The 19,966-nt window shown below is 49.8% G+C and overlaps 6 protein-coding genes across 6 annotated transcripts; 4 read left to right on the top strand and 2 right to left on the bottom strand.

Annotated features, from left to right (window-relative positions):
- The first annotated feature begins 3,284 nt into the window (after positions 1-3,284).
- M430DRAFT_33207 (hypothetical protein) lies at positions 3,285-4,101 on the top strand. Its single transcript, XM_024866316.1, has 3 exons — positions 3,285-3,402; positions 3,459-3,564; positions 3,616-4,101. Exons 1-3 carry the CDS (start codon positions 3,392-3,394, stop codon positions 3,829-3,831), a joined length of 333 nt encoding a protein of 110 aa, XP_024724133.1. The 5' UTR covers positions 3,285-3,391; the 3' UTR covers positions 3,832-4,101.
- A 1,181-nt stretch (positions 4,102-5,282) lies between these two features.
- M430DRAFT_39607 (hypothetical protein) lies at positions 5,283-7,693 on the top strand. Its single transcript, XM_024867329.1, has 4 exons — positions 5,283-5,633; positions 5,684-6,803; positions 6,855-7,231; positions 7,301-7,693. Exons 1-4 carry the CDS (start codon positions 5,325-5,327, stop codon positions 7,493-7,495), a joined length of 2,001 nt encoding a protein of 666 aa, XP_024724134.1. The 5' UTR covers positions 5,283-5,324; the 3' UTR covers positions 7,496-7,693.
- Positions 7,694-9,136: 1,443 nt separating this feature from the next.
- Positions 9,137-10,227, top strand: M430DRAFT_96342 (hypothetical protein; the record flags this gene model as incomplete). Its single annotated transcript, XM_024869953.1, has 3 exons — positions 9,137-9,253; positions 9,304-9,619; positions 9,683-10,227. 3 exons carry the CDS (start codon positions 9,137-9,139, stop codon positions 10,225-10,227), a joined length of 978 nt encoding a protein of 325 aa, XP_024724135.1.
- Positions 10,228-11,580: 1,353 nt separating this feature from the next.
- M430DRAFT_39609 (glycoside hydrolase family 76 protein) lies at positions 11,581-13,215 on the top strand. The gene is made up of 2 exons (XM_024867330.1): positions 11,581-11,699; positions 11,760-13,215. Exons 1-2 carry the CDS (start codon positions 11,606-11,608, stop codon positions 12,950-12,952), a joined length of 1,287 nt encoding a protein of 428 aa, XP_024724136.1. The 5' UTR covers positions 11,581-11,605; the 3' UTR covers positions 12,953-13,215.
- Positions 13,216-16,805: 3,590 nt separating this feature from the next.
- Positions 16,806-17,968, bottom strand: M430DRAFT_134051 (glycoside hydrolase family 16 protein). The gene is made up of 2 exons (XM_024862328.1): positions 17,518-17,968; positions 16,806-17,426 (listed from the first exon to the last, which is right to left on the bottom strand). The coding sequence occupies exons 1-2, from the start codon at positions 17,873-17,875 to the stop codon at positions 16,933-16,935; spliced, it is 852 nt and encodes a 283-aa protein (XP_024724137.1). The 5' UTR covers positions 17,876-17,968; the 3' UTR covers positions 16,806-16,932.
- A 336-nt stretch (positions 17,969-18,304) lies between these two features.
- On the bottom strand, positions 18,305-19,920 carry M430DRAFT_16259 (hypothetical protein; the record flags this gene model as incomplete). Its single annotated transcript, XM_024863428.1, has 2 exons — positions 18,305-19,546; positions 19,597-19,920. The coding sequence occupies 2 exons, from the start codon at positions 19,918-19,920 to the stop codon at positions 18,305-18,307; spliced, it is 1,566 nt and encodes a 521-aa protein (XP_024724138.1).
- Between the last annotated feature and the right edge of the window lie 46 nt (positions 19,921-19,966).

Raw genomic sequence — 19,966 nt, forward strand, 5'->3', positions numbered from 1 at the left:
TACTTACGCAGTTTTTCTTCCAAGACATGTGCCAATTGCCAAGTGGTTTTCACTTCGCCCTGTTTATGTTGCCTATCACCCTCTCCCCCTTCCAGTCACAGGATCTGGCCCCGCAAAGTAATGCTGAAAGTTCAATTGATGTCAAGCTTGAATGGGTGAGGGTCGAGCATTAAGCCCATCGGCTGGAGGAGCATGATCCAAGACAACGAGGTCCAGGGGATGGAGATTTGGTAATAGAGGCGACCGGGCGATTCTGGGGAATTGTTTTGCGGGGAAGGGAGGAGAAGGAGAAGGTGGTATGTGAATGTACCACGGAAGGAAGGAGAAAAAACCCTCAAGGATTAGTGAGCAGCTTGGAAAAGACGAGTAACGGGATGAGATGCCAAGGGAAGGAAATAAAGCCCCTTACATCACATTGTTCTGCAGGGGGAGCTCGCAGTGCTGGGGCAGTGAGTTTGAAACGCACATCTTGATCAGCTGTGGTTGATATGTGATATGGATGTTTTCTGCTGATGATGCTGTGGCTCCGCTGTATAATGTAGGGGGAAGCCTATCCTTCCAGCCTTTCGAAGCGCCAGGATAACGCAAGCAAGAAGATGGGCTGAAACTGCAACAGTAGTGGAATCTGGAGACCAGCCAACCATCAGCCAAATGCCGGAGCTGCAGATGCCGGCAGAGTGAACATCACATGTCGAGAGCGAAGAAGAGCTTCTGTATCGCGGACTTCCCCAGCAGCATACGTACGCGTACCTGCTTTTTCTCTCCGATCGTTGCGTGGACTTGACGATTAGTAAATCAAAAAAGAAAGTCTGGGTTCTACTTTCTTTTCTTTTTCTTTTTCTCCCTTTTCCCTTTGCAGCGCGGGGTTCTAGATGAGGGAGGTGATGCAACAGGCGCCAGGAGTTGTGTGATCAGCAGAAAAGGATGGGGGAGGAGGGGGAGGAGCAGGAGGAATCGTAAGGTGGTGTACCAGACAAGCAGGTGAGTAGAGTGAAGGAATGATAACAGCAGCGAGTCGACGGACTTCTCGACCCTGGGGAGAGTGGGCTAGCTGCTCCGAGCTACGTGGTAGTGGGTGGGATCTGCAAGTAGCATCGCAAAAGCTTGTATGAACGAAAGAAAACTGGCGATCGATCGACAATTCTAGTGCGCACTCGATCGCGTCAGAAGGCTCTTGGAGGTTCAGGGCCAAGAGCCAAGGTTTGGTTCGGACGACATTACGACGACCTGGCAGTGTGGCACTGTGCAAAGGGGGGATCACTGCAATAATGGCAGCTGTGCGCAATGATCAATCAATACTTGGATCTCGCTCGATCCCTGGTCAACTGAGTCGTCTCCGTCTTAATCGAGGATGAAATGATGAATATATCGAAAGAATGAAGAAAGAAAAGCCGATACCACGTTCACGGAGCAAGGAAGTTGGAAGTGCCGTGCGCGCACGTTTCGGGATCGCTTCACGGAATTCACCGTGTCTATCAAAACGTGCACAAAGTAAAAATATACTTTGTCGACTACTCGGGGACACCAAGATACGCCATTTCTGGCATCCGAAGCCGAGGGGGCCGCAAGCCAGTATCTAGTATCTACAGCATCACTCCATGGTCGAAAACAGAGCTCCGGGGCCGAACCTGTTCGCTCCTCCGGCGCCAGAACCTTCGACCTGGGCCCGGCGCGGCGGATTAGCATACAGAGTTCGCACTACTTTGTCCTGAGACAAGTCGAGCTGCTGATCGTGGTGGTGTGAGAGTGAAGGAACTACTACTTCTTGAGGCCGGATCCAGATGATGTACATGCTCCGAGCAGTGCTTAGTGGTAGTCCGGAAGTATTTGCAGACAGGAGAAGGCCCAGTACTAAGTCCCCAACGCCCTACAGTACCGGCCAACCAAGACGCCACTACTGGGAGTCTGGGACCCTGTGCTGTGGGGGCAGAGCAGAACCCTGGGCAGCTAAAGAACGCCCATCCCGCGCGCCGTCGTAGGAAGCAGAAGCCGGTGCGAAACGGTCGGGGGGCCTTGTCCTTTGGGTTTCTTCCGACCCTCGAACTACCTCGAAGTCCCTCTCTGTGGTGGATGGGTCGTGGTATACTACAATGCCAATCACGCTACCATCCAAACACTTCCAAACGCACTACCTTGGATTATGCATATTCTGCTGCTCCATCGAGACCACGACGACGAAGCAGCCGTGCGGCCGCGCCGCTCTTATCAGTAGTGATCCGCACGGCTACCGTGTGAGTAAGGTAGTCTGGATGTATTGACCTGCACGTACACTGTACGGTGCATAGAAGGTGTGCAAAAACACTAAAAGCTCTAAACTAGGAACCTCCGGAGGTGCATACCACCTCGAGTAAAGAGTGTCAGGCACTGGTGGATGGTGAGTACGGTGGTGAGGTACCAGTGCCTTGTACACAGGTACCGGAGAGACCGGTTGCCAATGAGATCAACTAGGCGTTTAACGTGGCTGTCTATGTTCGTTCGTCTGGAAGAGAGGGACTGAAAAAAAGTTGTGGGCTCTGTGAGTAGTCGAGTGCCTGTGTGCACAGGAGGTGCTGCTTCTGAGGTTGCTTTTGCTTTTGCCATTGCTGATGATGATGATGAAATGCGTCGGGGAAAACCACGCAGCTTACTGACTGCGTAAGCCATCAGTGCCCTGAGGCCCTTTTTTCCTCCGGAAAGCTTGGAAATCTCTTGTGAATGCCGGCGGCATCGATGCCACGTTCTCATAGCAGAGTTCCTACTCGAGGGAAAGAAAAAGTCCTGCGAGTATTGAGTAAGTGTGCAGATGAACAGGTTCCTTTTGGGAGGGAATATGCCTCATCTATTTATCGTTTTTTGTTTTTCGACTTGGGGGGCTTTGCATTTTTATTTATTTGGTTTAATTTACTTTAAATGGTTATGTTTAATTACATGGTAGATCTTTTCTTTACGTTGAGTGACAGGTCGCTGCAGTCAGGCATCGAGAAAACCTTGTGTTGAGTGAACATGGACTTTTGCTCCCCTGAACCCCCCAACCCTCATCTGCCGTAGACCCTGTCCCTTGCAGACGCCCCGTCGTCGACATGCAGGGTGGGGACTTTTAATGTGGGTAAGGCGTCGGCGCACTTATAGTAGTCTGAAAGGGGCTTTGGGGCTGATTGGCTACGCAGGTCCGGCCATGTATTGATCAGGGAAGCGGCTCCATCAGGGAGATAAGGATGGTACCAAAGTAAGTGATTGCGATGGGTACGTATCCATTCTTTGCGCTGCGACTTTATATATCTCCAGAGCCTCCTGCTCTGCTCTCTCTCCATCATCAAGGATCTCCTCTTCAGCAACAAGCCAAGTCGCAGCACAAATCGACCGCCTCCAACATCAAAACTCAAAACCCTCGTTCGTAAATCTTCAATTCAAGATGTTGTCAGGGTAAGCTTGTCTCCCCACTGCCTCAAGCCCTGGCCATCAACTGACACCCTATACAGCTCCTTCAGATCCGTCATCCTCGCTATCGCTTTCTTCTTCGTCTTCCAGACGACCTCAGGTTTCGCCCTCCCCAGAGCCTTCAAGGGCAGAGCTCTCGCCGAAAGAGTATGCACTCAATCTCACTTCTATCTCAACCCAAAGTTAACAAATTTTTAGTCTGTCCCAGTTGTTGCTCGAGACTCTGCTCCGGCCTACTCCTACGTCCCTATCCCGAGCGGGTACCCTATCCCCTCTGGCCTTCCTGCTCCCTCTGGCCTCTCCGCTCTGCCCACCGCGGCCACCGCCAGTGCACCGTTCCCGCTGACCAACGGCACCACCACCTCCATCCCTGCCCCCACCGGTACTGGAGTCCCCAAGCCAACTGGTTGGTAAATGCAGTCACGGTGAGGTGTGCTGCCCGAACGGCCGGAGAAAGCTTGAAAGCTGAAGGTGGAATATGATCAAACGCTGCTGATCGAGGCTTGTTGGAACGTAACGGACTGGAATCATAAGGGGTATGACTTTGTTGATGAGAGATAGGTTGGATGACTGGGGTCTGGAGTATTGTTCTTTTCGCATATAGACCGCAGTGCTTGCACTCGTTTCTTGTATATGGATTTTAGTCTTATCTGGATAGGAAATTTCCAACATTCGTTTCTGAGCTCACGAGGAGAGATATTTGAGAAATGAAGTATAGTACTGACTACACTCTTATCCTCACATGCAATTGGAATGGATCATATTATAGTGAAATAGCTCCCGAGGTTTGAAGACAAAAATATGTGCATCTCGACATAGAGTGTTGCTCTCGGGAGAGTTGCTCTCGGAAGCACGCCACAAGGTGAATCAAAAATAGGAATTCATGCGAAGAGAGCAAAAGAATACGCTATAACTTGTAGTCGAGGTTCAAACAAGGACCCCCCTACTAGTTTCAGTTTGAGAAGAATGATAGTCGTGTGACCCTAAGTAGCTCTGTGCCGTCATCTTTGACTTATACCATGACTGTCAGTTTTGAGCAATGAAATCCTTCAGGAACTGAAAGGTCTTGTCAGATATGAATCCCTCACTTCGTGACGTTGGTATCACCACGTGACCTGGTCTCACCTCCGAGTCGCCCAATTGACGAGGCACGATCCGTGGACGAGCAATGTGTATCGTTTCAACCGGAAAACGTAATGAAAAGGCATTTGCAACACTAATACGCGCACGCCCATGTCTCGCGACAATGATGGCTAATAACATCGGGTTTCAATCAGAAGCTGTTTGGAACAGGAATGTTGACTTCACTTCGATAAGTCCTCCCGCCTTGGAATTTCCCCGAGCGGGGCGCTGTGGGGTTTCCTGGCAGTGAGGCAAGAAAGCGATTATCAGAAGATGCTCGACTAAAGCATGGAAGGATCTCAACTCAATAAGCAGCAAGCTGGGCAGATGGAACGGTAGGTGGAAGACTTCTTGCACTCGTGGAATATCATCATCGTGCGGATCCGTGCTCCGCAGTTGGCTGCGTTACTGACACGCTTTGCAGATCAATAGAGGAAGATTGGCGAGCATCGTAAGTATGATCTTAGATATGATCTCAAAGGGCTTCTATTATTTGTTGGTTTTGAGCGACTTCGAGAGCGATGATTGTTTGATCCTTGCGCGATGTCAAAGACGCGTTCTTTATCCCTCGTTATGACGTCGCTTGCTGTGTACTACCAAGGTACACCATTATCAACTAAGTCAACCCCCCTCTCTTGAACCAACATGGACAACACGAACTTTTGTCTCCTTTACTAAATTTACGTCTCTTTTTAATTCTCAGATGAAATTTTCGAATTTCTTTTTACTTTCTTATTTCCTGTTTTAATTTATCCCTTTTTCCCCGGAAATTTGGGCGCCACAAGATGTCAGCCATCGAAGTGAAAGACTTCACGGTTGAGGAACCCCCTCATCCAGGTCCAGAACCCCAAGTTGAAAATACGGGGTCAGAGGAAGGGCCAGAAATTGTTAAGAAATATGAAGGGGAGACACCGACTGTGAGCCATGAATTGGCAAACGCGGATCATGAGGAAAAAGGCGCCGCCCAGGAGGACCATAATCAGACCGAGGTGAAGGATTTGGGGTGGAATGAAATTCCTACTGATGTACCTACTCCGATAGTAGGTGGGCTGCCAAACGAGGAGTTGTGGACGCTGATTAGGAGATTTAATAAAGTGGGTGATGCTGCTCGAAAGTCTCTGGGAACGAATGCTGATCTTGGTAGCAAATGTATCATGTTAAAGCCATGCCGGAACCACCTCTCGATGGACTGGACCTCAACATCGCAGATGAAGAGGAGTTCTCACCAGATAAGCTAAGGTCCAATATTGAACGTCTATACATGACTGTAATTGTTGGGATGGCGAGCTTCTGGAAACACATTGCCAGACTTCGGTCATGGCGAGAACGAAAGCGAACCATGACTTTCGCCGCTGTATACTTTCTTGCTTGGGCCATTGATATGCTCGTTCCGACCATCATTGGGTTTGTGATGCTCCTGATAATATATCCTCCGGCTCGAACGTACTGTTTTCCACCTGCACCAATTGCCTTGATCGATAGCAAGACCGGAGGAATTCAAAAGCCAGCTGCAGGCGTACTGGGGAGCGACAATAGTTTGACTGGAGCGCCCGAAAAACACAAGGGAGAAGCGGTTGAGCAGGAGGCCAGTAATTTCGTCACGAGCTTTACCTCGATCGCGATTAGCAGTGCCGTGGGCAAACATCCTCAAGGCGATCCAGACGGGGCAGAAGGTGGAAGTACGGCGGAAGAAATTGTGCCTGATCCGACAAATATAGCTATGAACGCCGCGGATGCGAAACAAAACTCATCCGGAGATCAGCCTAATACTGTTGCTGATAAGACCAAGGAGCCGATGAGTGCTGCGATGTGGTCCAAGACGAGACCTGCTATGCATATAATTGCTGGCATTTCGGATGGATGGGAGAGATTTGGCAATGCTCTATCCCCAACACCACCATTTCCACGGATTGCACCACGCTTGAGACTTGCAGGCGTCTTTGCACCTATGTTTCTCATTTCTCTTTTCACTAGCTCATATATGTTCATGAAAATGAATGGCTTACTCGCAGGGGTTGTCCTCTTCGCAGACCCCTGGATCCAGCGCGCCGTGTCTCACTTGAACAAAGAATTTCCGCACTGGAAGGAACTTCTGCCGCTGCGGAATACACTACTCAAAGGCGTACCCACGAATGCACAACTCACAGTTACTCTTCTCCGGATCGGCGAGACTAATAAGGCTCCCCTTCCGCCTCCACCTTACTCTGGTCCCTTACCCCCACAAGTCCCCCCCAAACCTGCTGACCAAAATCTCGATCATCTTGGTAAGTCCGCGAGAGCAAGGATCGTATCCAAACTATTGACGTATTCGAAAGCTGCACCCGACGATGAGATGGTTCAGGCTACCCAACTCGATGACAAGGCGACGAATACAGGGGCAGATGTAGCGAAAGCAAAGAAGAAACACTACCTCTTGGCCACCATCAAAGGCGTAACCAAAGGTGGTGTCGAGTCCATGCTCAGCACGGACCGGCTCAAAGCAGCAGCGGGAGCTGAGCATGCCAAGAATCGCCTCGGCGTGCTGAAGCCCGCCACCAATCCTCTGGCAGGACCAGTTACTTTCCCAGCGAGATATAAGGGGAAGAAAGGGCACGCATACATCACAGCAACAGCAACGAGTCCGGCACTGAGCTGGACGACGGAGAAGGAGGACATTGATCCGGTGTTCTCTATTGCTATTGCTGATATCCAAGTTCGTCATATTCTAGAGGCTTTCTCTGTACCCTCTTCTCATTGAATGCTCTGCTGACGTAGCATTCAGGAAATCAAAAAAGTCGGCGGCCTGGGCTGGAAGACAAGATGGGTCGTGGGATGGGCCATGGATCGCGAGATCGCAGATGGCCTGCTCATCACTGATAAGTATGGGGATAAGAAACTTCTCACTGCCATTGCGCTTCGTGAAGAACTCTTCAATCGTCTTGTCGCCATTGGGGCCCAGATGTGGGAGGCGTGGTGATTACTCTGATCCATGAGCAGAGGGCGCGTTTGTCGGTTGGTTTGGTTGGTTTTGAAAGGCTGGCGTTGGATAGATGGATATCCGGGACACGATGCGACGGGTTGATATGAAATGACGGTTGTATATATACCTATAGTAAAGCAGATCTCTCGACCTTTAGATTTCTATCTTGGGTCTTGATTAATGAGTGAATATTACCTACCTACCAACTTGTCAGTGATTTCTGTAATCTCGTTATACAACACATACCTGGTACCGCCGGTCACATCTAGACAAAATGAAATAAACATTTGGATAGCCTTAGATCTAAAAGCTTATTTTCTAGAGTTCTCTGTAAACTCAATTTTTATTTTTAGATATGAGAAGACCCCGGAGCGGCAGATAGTCCCCATCTCGGCTGCTCCCGAGAACCCCTGGATTATTCCCGCTTTCCCTGTCGGGGCCTAGCATGGGATTACCCCTTGCGAGACGATACAACTCTCCTCTCTTCGTATCATTTATCGATTTTCTAAGAAATTTCTTTCCCACGGCCTTTAGACCTCCATGAAAATGTTGGGGGAGCGTAGAATGGTAGACTTGGTATAAGTCGAAGTTTGGGGCCTTAGACGCTTTCTTTCATATCTGAGTACTTGAACTCTCTGGGGCTAGTGTACAGAGTAGGTACTATCAGCAAGCTGCATAATCGTTAACCATTGATCTACTATATTCTATCAAGTGATAGACCTGTGCATCTTTATCGCTTTATTGTATCTGATTTTTGATCATTGTCCTGAGAATATCATGCAAATGTCTAGAGATCAGCATTCCGGAAAGAGAAAAAGGAAGGATAGGACCATTCAATCTCGGCTTATGAGTTCGTTGGTGCAATTAACGGATCCTGATATGAATTTGCTACAGTCGGATTTTTAAAATGGGTCTATGAATAGGATTTATAGGCACCTTATGTACAGGAAAGGGGGAAGGCCGCGTTTTACTCACGTGACCTGTTATGGTAGACGGATATGAGGGGCCCAATTGCAAATTGTGTCATTCCAAGTCGCTGTCGCTTGCATCCTTGAAAGATATAGAGTAGTTTATTACCGAAGAGCAAGAAAATGGTTGTTAAGAAACAAGTTTCAGGGACATCGGGCGCTTGCCACTGATTGGCCATCACGAAGGCTGACAGGGAGGAGTCGCTTGGCCGAGGCAGCGGCGTCATCATGCAGACCGCCCATCCATACATATTGATCCTCACCTCCATCGCGATTCAGCGAGGAGAATAATATTGGTCGACAATGCATGTCGATTAACAGAGTCAGCACCAAGTGGCGTGCGGGTTACTCGTGGATAAGCCCCTGAGATTAAGACTCCCCGGACAATTATGGCTTGCATTATCGTATATCGGTCCTTGTGTATCTGGCAGGTTTGTTGCTCGAGAGTCTTGTTTACAGCATGTGAGATGGCGTTGTCCTGAGACAGCAGTTTTTCTATCTCCTTCACTTCTTACTCTCTCATTCACCGTCTCTTTGTCGTCTAGCATCGCTTGCCCTGCCTTAATCGCGCTTCCACCACCGTGAGCAGGCCACAGCAAACAAATCTTGATCACCAGCCCATTGGCATACCACGGAAGGATAGGGCTTCTAATATTGGTCAACATTCACAATGCGCCCGTCAGCTCTCTTCCCTTTGGCATGCGCCATCGTAGCATTCGTTCTCTCAATGCTCTGTCTCTTCGCCGGCCATAAGCCAGGCTTCATGGAAGAATATCACATCCTCACCGTATGTCATATTCCTCCCATCTACGCTCTGCAACTAACATCCTGTCATAGCTGAACACCTCTACACTTGGCCACAATCTCATCCCCACGACAACTTCCTCATCCGGCTCCACGCCAACTGCCACCTCGATCGGATCGCTCTTCAGTAGTGTTGCCGACAACATAACCAGTACGATCGAGGGAGATATTGGGGACGACATTAACAACATCATTGGAGATGTTGCAGATAAGCTCTCTGCTGAGCTGGGAATCAAGCAGTGGTATAGCATGCACTTGATGGATATGTGTGAGGGAACATATACACCGAATGCCACTGCAAAGGGCGCTCACCTAAATGTCACATCTTGCACAAACGAAACAGCTATGTGTAAGCCGTATCCATTCAAAAATTATCGAAGGCTGAATGCGGACTAATCAACGTCACAAACAGATCACTTTAATATCACCCAGCAACTAGAGAAAGAACTTGAGCTCGGAAAGCTGCACCTAAACCTCTCCGATATCGACTGGCCAAGCAACATCCAACAAGATCTGAATGATCTTGATATCGCCATCGATGCCCTCTTTGTCCTGTACTGTATTGGCATCGGCGCTGCCGGTTGCGCCATCATCGCCGCTCTAATTGCTTTCTTCTTGCGCGGCTCACGGCTCATCTCCCTTGGGAACTGGGGACTAGCCTCCATCTCGTTCCTCGCTCTCCTCATAGCTTCCATCATCATCACGGTCGTGCAAATCAAAGCCGTGGATCTGATCAACAAATACGGTAATGATATTGGCGTGTACGCATATAAGGGAGGCAAGTATCTCGCACTTACCTGGGCAGCGGTTGCGCTCATGTTCCTAGCGAAGATGGCGTGGGTGGTGGAGTTTTGTGTTGGTAGGGCGAGGCGGAGCAGGGAGTACACGGAGAAGAGAGCATCGGGTGGAGGATGGATATCGAGACGGAAGAGGAGCGATGAGGCAGCTCTGAGGTGAAGTGGTATTTAACGGTTGATTGATCACTCTGACCAGGGAGAGAAGGTGACCACTTTGAGTTCAGGATGATGATATGATGAGATACGAACAAAACCACGAATGGATAGGCCCTGCATTTGGGGTCGCAGCGTATTGGCACCTTGGATCTTGACCTGTTATAGCTAGGTAGACGCACTCCACAATTGCGACTATATGACGGGTTTTCTTCGAGGACTACATGTCAGTGCTGTTCGTTCAACATTTCCCTTCCATCTTGCGTCTCCACTCTCACAACGAAGACTCGAATCCATCCGTTTCAAACTCGACAGCCACAGTTTAAGTTTTATTCCTGGGTTGGAAGGCTACCTACCAGCTGTGTCATGGCTAAATATTCAGGCACTGCCAATTATTGCAAATAGTCAAGAAATACCTTGGATAACAACCGTACCAGCATTTGCGGCACCTTGTTGGATTCCGTAGCCATCTTCCCACCCACTCATGGCTGAATAATGTACGCCAGCTGCGCTGCCTCAAGAACTGCGTCTCGCCGCCTCAAGAAACACGATTCACGAGGACAAGGTAGCTACAAAGCATGTAACGGTGCAGGCGGTTGCGTGGTCCATAAAGAACGAACTGAAAGGATTGATATCACAAAGAATGCGCTTGGGCGGGAGAGCCAAATATAGCCCCGATGCGCCTCTACGAGGCGCCGGCACGGCGTCAGGATCCTGCGAAGCGCGCTAGGTAGGGTTCATTGTGTGGTATTATACTGTACTGTATATATTGAAGTACGAATATTATACGTTATTACGTGTATCGCGTATATGAAGGGGTATTTAAGGTTTAAAGAGCGGGAGATTATCAGGAACGGTGGGATCTGTTTCAGGCTATTTACGGTAATGCACGTAAAATACCAACTAAGACGGCAGGCTAAGGATAGACTTCCCAGGTTTCCCTGCCGTCTTGAAACACCACCTCCACAATCCTCAACTGCAACTCTGCAACGCGATGCAAGAACTGCGAGTGCAGTTCGTCCGGTCATTCGATAGGCTGGCCGTGTTTGTTTGAATCCGGTTCGACCGTTCGTCTCTTGTCTCTACAGCCTCTGACAGGGTTCAAGTGGCCCTGTTCGTGCTAGAGCCTCAGGATCCGCGGTAGCGAGTCTTTTGCATGGTAGAATACAGTCTTCTTCGGACGGGACGGGTCAGTCTGAACCCCGATCGTCCCAGGATTCAATGATTCGCGAATGGCAGTCCATATGCAATTCACTAGGCGTGGGGGGAGATCGAGGTGGATCTTCCCCCGTTTAAATACATGCCCTTCCCTCTCACTCAGCCACAACTCCCCCATTCATCCATCATTGACGTTCATGATACTTTGACCTGGATCCAACTTCAGAATGAGAAACGTAAGCTTAGTGAAGGCCTTTGCTGGGCTGGCAGCGGTGATAGCTCCGTTTGCTGGCGCCATAGAGCTCGATGTCACCAATGCGGGTAAGGAAGAATCCCGCTCTCCATTCGTATGCATTTGGCAGATCTGACAGTTCTCCGCAGGTTCAATCAAGAATGCCTCCAGCATCATCGCATACAATCTCATGAAATACTACACCGGCAATGTCACCAACACGCCTTCGACAATCGCAGTTCTACCGGCCCCGTATTATTGGTGGGAGGCCGGTGCAATGTGGGGAGCAATGGTGGACTACTATCACTACACTGGGGATCCCTCATACAACGAAGTCACGACACAAGCTCTCCTCTCTCAGGTTGGCCCGTCGTCAGATTTCATGATGCCTAACCACAAGGGAGATGAAGGCAACGATGATCAGGCATTCTGGGGTTTTGCAGCAATGTCTGCGGCCGAAAAGGGCTTCCCACAACCTACTACGGGCAAATCCTCTTGGGTTCAGCTTGTCGAGAATCTTTGGAATACACAAGTGAATCGTTGGGACCTCGGTTCCTGCAACGGAGGACTGAAATGGCAGATCTTCCTTTCCAATAACGGGTACGATTACAAGAACTCCGTCGCCAATGGTGCCTTCTTCCAGCTCTCCGCTCGCCTGGCACGTTTCACCGGGAATCAGACCTATCTTGACTGGGCTCAGAAATCATACGACTGGTCCGTCAACGTAGGACTCATAGACCCCAGCTACCAAGTCTTTGACGGAACGGATGACACCAAGAACTGCTCGAGCCAAAGTAAGGTCGTTTGGACCTACAATACCGGCATCTACATGTACGGAGCAGCTGTTCTTTACAATTTCACCAACGGTTCGGCTCTTTGGGGTGAGCGAACCCAGGGCTTCTTGGATGCTTCGGCACAGTATTTCAACCCTTATAAAAACTACTCGAATGCAATGTGTGAGACCGCTTGCGAAACCGTCAATACTTGCAACAACGATGAGTATTCCTTCAAAGGGTACCTCTCCCGCTTTATGTGGGCTTCCACTCTCATGGCACCTTTCACCAAAAATCAAATAACCACGTATCTGCAAGGTAGCGCCGAGGCCGCCGCACGGGCTTGTTCAGGAGGTGCAAATGGCGTGACTTGTGGCCAGCATTGGTACTGGGCGACGGCTTACGACGGGAGTTATGGAGTAGGCCAGCAGATGAGCGCCTTGGAGACTATCCAGGGGTTGTTAGTCTCGGAATCTGAGCCTCCAGTGACTGGCGTGTCCTCTGTGGGTAAGGCGCCTCCATCTCCACGACCCAAACAGGTGGCCCGAGCATGCGCAGCCCCTCAATAAGGTTGGCATCAGGGTCCATGGGTGAAGTGCAGCAGGAAATAGCATCTCTGAGCTACAGCAGATTTTGGGGGAAGGCTGTTGTCTGCAGTTCAGATGCTTCGACCATTATACCTTTATCCACACATCCGGGTCGGATTAATTTGGCGAATTTGGGAACTTTGGGCAGGTTGGTGTTCAGGAAAAGGATTAACTCATAATCGCAAAAGGTGTATATGAGATTCGTAGACGTACATACCCATTAAACAACAGATGAATGCAAGGGCATTCCATTCAAACTCCTCTCCTTTCCGTTGCCCATCTGGGGAAGTAACCTCACACAAGTCGATCTGTCACAGTAACGCCTATATATACCAGTGTATGTAGGCTCTAACTAGGAGGATGCATAGGTTTGGTAAATGGAGAAGGGCTCTGTAGGGATTCCTCAAGAGGCACCAAACCAGGATTTATTCAAGACTATCTACAAGTATTCTACTACTCCACGAAGTTCCATGCTATTAGGAACTATGGAAGCTATTCTACATAATCAGATATTGAACTGTGTATTGTATCTGATTCTCAATGGTTGAGTTTTTTTGCTATGAATCTAATGAACTTTATGTATGAGTACACTCTGTATACTTACCTATATTCTTTTACATAGAGAGAAAGATATAGATTGTTAGAGCAACTAGCACCACGACATGTATGAGATTCCTGCATACCTACCTCCCTTTATACGGCCGGCCGATAAATTCATATATTTGGTATCTTCTTACTCGAATTCCTGACCTCATCCGTAAGTAACAGCCTCGCTGGGGTAACTCTAAAAATCCATGAAACGTTATATTCCGCTCACTCTCTATTCCCGCCATCGCCGGTGATAATTCCCATCCTTGAGTTTGTAGGTAAGCGACGGACACCTCTTGCGCGCCTTCTATATAGGTAGTCTTCTGGCGGAGGGGACGATGTTGAGTCGTGCGCCCATGGCGGCTACGGCGTCCCTGGATTTTTCCTCTGTGATACATTATATCTTGCTTGTCTAGAGAGGGCGGGCTCCCTGATTCGTTGTTAGATGTCGTCGTCGAGATTTATCATGGATGCTAGCCCCGGACTGACCTGACACAGTTGTCGAAGTCGGAAGTGGCCGGAGGGGTTGTATCTTGTAGATATTTTCTTGGATAGGTTCGGAAGGAATATCGAGGTTGTCCTTTTGTGCTTTCGTGTTGAACGGGGCTTTATCTTCACTTTCATCTTCTTTGTAGTAGAAGGGGACGTCATTTTTTGAGAGATCGTCGTCGTTGTCGCTGTCGTGTCGATCATAGGGATATCTGCTGTGCAGCCTGTAGACTTCTTTGTATCGAGGCATTGTGGAAGTTCCGTGGAGACAGCGTGAACTCCACAGTAAATATAAGACCTTTAGAAGCTGTTAGTGGAAAGCCGGGGCTGTGGATTATGGGGATCCCTACAGATAGTCAAGCTCTATCATATATACGATTTTGTAAGGCTTCCGAGCTTCCAGAACAAGCTGCCCAGCCTGTAACGCTGCAAGATTCATAGAAGTTCAACAACCACTAAATCTATAATTCCTCTACGCGTAGAGTGCGAACTTCTGGAATATAGTGCAGACAGTAATAGAGCAATATATCATCAGTGACATGTGGATTCCGCAGAACAGGTGGACAAAGATAACGAAGTCCAAAAAAAGGGGGGGCAAAAGCTTCATGGATGCTGATTTGTATCACGTCTGAAAAGCTCGGTCAGGTTGTGGCGACGTGAAGTCTTTGCGTTGTCTTCAGAGCAGCGAGGCTCGAGTCTGGAGTCTCACTTGAAAGCACTTACCCATCCTGCCAAGCCAGGCACATACTCCCTTTCTGTACGCGCTGCCAGTATTCCTCGTCGTTGGTTCACAAATCTTTCTTTAAGGTTTCTGTAACAGGCATACTTAAAGATCCGATATTTATAGTTCTTCTAGCAGCAACTGTATCCAAAAATCTGCCCTAACGCGTTCATCGACGTTCATAGCAACAAACCACTAAACTTTTCCGAAGTCTTGTTGGTAGTTCCTAAGAGTTTCCTCTCCGCGAGGTTACTGCGCGTAGCTCATGACCAAACCTTAGCATTACGCCGGAAGCAAAGCAGTCGGACAAACAAAAAGATCAAAGGAGGGCCCAATAGTGCCCAACAGCTGAACTGGATCGTGCTCAAACTTCTCCTATACACCGAGTAGTAATAAGTGATTCCCAAGCATCCGTCATCATCTGCGTAGACGCTCTGATTCAAGACTCCGGAATTCTGTACGCCGAGGGCCGGGAAATCCGGGGTAGCGTCCGTAGGGAAGTCGGAGTCTCGACGCCGGGGCTAGGGGGCGCGTTTCTACCCTGTTTCTCTGGTGGGGTGGACGTATCACTGTATCAGGTTCTCTCCGAGGTGGTGCAGATCTAGAGATGCGGGCCTGGCCTCCCCGGATGTGCCTCTTCGGAAGGACGGACGGGGGAGCGTTATTAGTGAGATGCAATGAGGGCAAGGTATTCCGGGGAGGCATGATCGATCGCTTGCAGAAGCGGGATTGCGTATAGCGTTAGGAGGGGAAGCTCGGAAGTTATTGTAAAACTATGATCGTAATTATTTTCGTATGGATGGCAGAAGAGCGGTCGTCTTCTAGTACTGTAGGAGTAATATAATTATATACCTTGTGGAGCGAGAAGGGCGCGATATCATTATCCTCAGTACTCCCCTTCTCTTCAACCCCAAGATCTAATAATAGGTAGATCTAGAACTCGGCAGGTTTTCTAGATTCTTCAACAAACCAAACTCTCTAAGGAAGAACTTCCTCAACCTGCCTAGCGATGGAGAAGGTTGAAAGCCGTCCGCCCCACAAGTCAACTACTGTACATCTAGCGGGTTCTCCAGACTCTCCACATCCCGAAGCGCTTGCGCTATGTGCTCCGGACCCCACGACACCAGGGTAATGAAAAAATAAAAATAAAAATGAAAGTGAAAATAAAAAAATAAAAAAGAAAGAGGATTCCGTCATTTCCGAAGACTTGCCTTTTCCGAGACGGATGTCAGATGTTGATCACCGGAAATGTGCAGCTATGGCCGCGCCCCTTTGTCTTTCGTAATGCGCGGGGGTCCTCGGTGTACGCGAGTTGTGTGCATGAGGTATCATTTAAGGTAGAGAATTGCCTCTTTCGACCTGTTTCGTTGTTTCGAAACGGCTTTTTTTGCTGGAGTGAAACAAGGCTAAAGAGTAGTGGCAAGCGAGCGTAAAGGGGAGCTTTGGTCTTATATGTGCTGCTTTCCTCTTTCTTCCTTTGAGTTTCCGGCGTAACCTAAACAATGGCAGAGTGATGCATGCGTATACATTGGTCTGCATGGCGTCGAGACAGCTGAAAGAGACCAAGGGAATTCCTAATTCCTTCCCCCACGCCCCCCTTCACCTCCCCTTTTTCTATTGATAAAAGTATTTGGATAAGAAAAGAAAAGAAAGATACCTAGGTAACTAGGGTTCAAGGTAGGCAGGCTAAGAGACCACACCAGAAAATTAATTCGAACGGGAGAGTGCGCCAAGAGCCCGGGGCTGGACCGCAGATAGGCAGGTCGGGATGACGATATAATGGCGTAGGGATCCTCAACGGAATTGGATGATGAGGGAAAAGAAAATGGTGCTTGGGGTTGAGTTTGGGATGGGAGAGTAAGAGGCATGGCGGGAGATGTGACGAGTCGATATGATATGTTGATACCTCACCGCCTCCGCTTCCCCACAAACCGGAGCGTGGGGTTGTGGAGTGCGGAGCGGCTGCGCGCTGCGAAGCTGATGCGATTCGTGAAGTTTTGCTTCCGAGACTGTTGCCCAGATCGCTTTAGCAGAACACTGTGTATACACCATACCGGATTTGTTTGCACCTGCCAGGATATTGATGTTGCAAAACATCTCATACAGGAAGATAGATCATCAAATATATAGACAGTAGATCCATGCAGCACTTATCGTCATTCGCTTAATAGCCATGGCCTTCAGGAGTATTCCTCCAGTCGCGCTCCACCGCGTCCCAGCCGCCAGGTGGACTGTCGAAGAGTCCCATATTATGAACCACCATCTCATACTCGCCATTATCCGGGCGCTGCCCCTGCATGACATTACCACCCATCGCGATGTTGAGCTTGACCTGGAAATCCGCAATGCGGCGGATACCCTGCGGGATGGCGGCCTTCATGACCGGCCGCCCATCAATATACCAGAGCAGCCTCCCCTGCCCGTCCGGCGCCTGGTCCCAGGCAAAACCATAGTCGTGCCCCTCCGGCCGTGCCACGTCGTGGTTCTGCGTGTCCACCACCCGGTGCTTGTCATGGTCCTCGCCGTTGTAGTGGCCCCAGTGCAAACAGGAATGATTCACACGATCGCCATTCCATGACTCCATGATGTCAACTTCGCCATCCGTGGGCCAGCTAAACGGCTCGCTGGGCAGCAGCCAGAATGCCGGCCATATACCTCCTGTGTGCGAGAGAACATCGTCAGCTGGGGATTCTCACAAGGCACAGCTAGACAGGGACAACACAGCGGCGTGCAAAGACTCCGGGCTTACGAGCTGAGGGAGCAGTGATCCGCGCAGAAAGGTATCCTCGATCGCGGCCTAGCGTCACATAACTCGTCAGCCTCGCGCTGGTGAGCGAGTCCCCCTCTGCAATTGCCTTGAGCACAAGACTGTGACCGCCATTCCCGGTCGGCCGGAAGAACGAGTTACGGTCGGAGTCGGTGTAGTTCTCAAGCTCAGCGTTGCCCCAGCCATGGTCTCCCGTTTCGCGCCTGAATATCTCGGTGACGGGGTGGTTGGGGCTGAAGCTCGCGATCCAGTAGGCGGGAGAGGGTTGGCGGGATGGCCCGTCGAGGTGGCTTTCGAGCGAGGCCTTTAGGGTGTTGAGCTTCTTGAAGAAACCCGACATTTTGATCTGGGAATTAGTTGCGAGTGGTCTTTCGGGGGAGCAAAAATTCGGGGGAGCAAAAATTTATGAGTATGTTTGTCCAGGTAGGTGGTTGTAAGGTGACGTATTTTGCAGCACTATTTTCCTTATCTATATTTATCCATCTTGGCACGATAAAGATGACAAAGTAATCATCGGATGGGACAATCAACGAGACTTTTCACCACCTCTACACCCCCTGAGTCGTACAGATAGGAATCTGCGCAAGCTACATCAAGTGTACTAGCTGAATGTTGCAGGTAAGTAAGGGGGTAGAAATGTTCGCATCATTTTCTCCCAGCTGGAAGACACGGACAAGTGAACCTGTCATATTGATGAAAATCGTATATTCATTCGTGAGTTCATTTTCTATGAACAATATGTAAAACAAAACAATGCTCCAATCCTACATTACGCCTTGGTCCGCTTGGTCAAAATACAATCCAGCCCGTTTTGCTGCACAAACCAATGGTTCTTCGTCGTCCACTCCTTCTTCGGCTCGGCCAACTCTATGGTATATTCTCTTAATAATTGCGGCACCATCTTGTGCATCTCCATCAGACTGATGTTCTTGCCTACACACGTCCGGCTTCCCGCGCCAAAGCTTATGAAGCTCGCTTCCATCTCCGCCAGCTTGTCAGGTGACGCCTCGAGCCAGCGCTCTGGGATGAATGACTCTGGATCGGGGTAAACGCAGGGATCGTGCTGTAGGACCCATGGGTTGATACCGACGATGGTACCCTCTGGAATGAGTTGGCCACAGATCTCAGCACCGCCAGCGGGCACGTGTCGCTCCATGAGGAGACCGACAGAGGGATGCAGACGCATGGCTTCTTTCAGCACGGCGCCCATGTATGGCAGGTGTGTCGTCGACTCCTTGAAGGAGATCGGGTTGCTCAGCTTGCCTTCTTTATCCGCGGTGTCGATCTCGTTCATCACCTTCTGCATCTTCTCGGGGTGTTTTATCAGGAAGTAGATGCAAGCCCGCAGCGCGATCGCCGTCGTATCTGAACCGGCAAAGACGTTTGTTGAGGTGTGGACGATGATATCTCGGGTGGTCAACTTCTCGGGATCCTTGGACTTCACTGCGGCCCAGCGCGAGAGCATGTCCTTCGTTGTAGCACCGTCGTTGAGTTCGAGCTCGCCGTCTCGCTTGATGGATGTCCGGGCATTGATCGCCTTGAGAGTAAATGTCAAGACCGCGTTCCACGATTCCATGGCCGGGTACAGGATCGGGAAGAGAGGGTTTCCAAGCAGGAGAGGGTGCATCTCAGGTACTTGGCCGCAGAGCGAAGCGTAGGCTAAGATGCCCTCAATCGTCTTCATCATGTCGTCAACATCGCCACCGGTTTCGAGGAATCCGAGCTTCTGGGCAAAGGTCACCTCGCCGACGACATCAAAGGCGTAATACTGCAGCCATGCGCCGAGATCGATGGATTTCCGCGGGGCGCTGCTGGCCAACTGATCCAGGCGGGAGAGAAAGAGCTTGGTGCAGGAGTCTACGGCGGCTTCGCACTCGAGCAGACTGGTCATGCTGAATGCGCCCGCAACCTTCTTCTTCTGCTCGCGGTGATACATGGGATCACGTGTGGAGAACAGGTTCATCTGGGGCTTCTTCTGCCATGAGATGCTCTGAAGGGGGTAGAATGCAGACTGAAGCAAGTCAGTTAACATTCTTTCCTTGCGAAGAGCATGATAGTTACCTTGGTGAACCCTCCTGTCAATCCATAGATAATCTTGACGGCCTTTGGGTCTCCGACAGAGACCACATTTGGTGCGATGCGTACGAGCGGACCGTACTTTTTATGTAACTTAATCGCCGTCTGGTGCGCCTGTCCCTTATAGACATCATGCAACCGCCATAACTTGGTCCATTTTGCCAGACGTGGGCCTGGGATCTTGGAGACGCCTGGTCGAAATCGATTATAGAAGATGCTCAGGACATAAAGAGTAAGGAGGATAGGGACGAAGTAGGCTTTTGCCAGCGCAAAGACGCTGACAGTATTTGTTTGCCAAATCACAGCCATGATGAAGAGGGAAGAGATGCTGCTTCGAAAGTGATTTGGAGAGTGG

Source organism: Amorphotheca resinae, assembly GCF_003019875.1.
Source record: "Amorphotheca resinae ATCC 22711 unplaced genomic scaffold M430scaffold_2, whole genome shotgun sequence".
NCBI lineage: Eukaryota > Fungi > Ascomycota > Leotiomycetes > Helotiales > Amorphothecaceae > Amorphotheca > Amorphotheca resinae.

Bases quoted from the DNA above. Each gene is read 5' to 3' on its own strand.
- M430DRAFT_39607 (XM_024867329.1), top strand. From the start codon at position 5,325: ATGTCAGCCATCGAAGTGAAAGACTTCACGGTTGAGGAACCCCCTCAT. The intron at 5,634-5,683 runs GTGGGTGATGCT...TGATCTTGGTAG, and splicing joins TGATTAGGAGATTTAATAAA to CAAATGTATCATGTTAAAGC. The intron at 7,232-7,300 runs GTTCGTCATATT...CGTAGCATTCAG, and splicing joins TTGCTATTGCTGATATCCAA to GAAATCAAAAAAGTCGGCGG.
- M430DRAFT_33207 (XM_024866316.1), top strand. The intron at 3,565-3,615 runs GTATGCACTCAA...ACAAATTTTTAG, and splicing joins GCAGAGCTCTCGCCGAAAGA to TCTGTCCCAGTTGTTGCTCG.
- M430DRAFT_134051 (XM_024862328.1), bottom strand. From the start codon at position 17,875: ATGTCGGGTTTCTTCAAGAAGCTCAACACCCTAAAGGCCTCGCTCGAA. The intron at 17,427-17,517 runs GTAAGCCCGGAG...TCTCGCACACAG, and splicing joins GATCACTGCTCCCTCAGCTC to GAGGTATATGGCCGGCATTC.
- M430DRAFT_39609 (XM_024867330.1), top strand. From the start codon at position 11,606: ATGAGAAACGTAAGCTTAGTGAAGGCCTTTGCTGGGCTGGCAGCGGTG. The intron at 11,700-11,759 runs GTAAGGAAGAAT...AGTTCTCCGCAG, and splicing joins GCTCGATGTCACCAATGCGG to GTTCAATCAAGAATGCCTCC.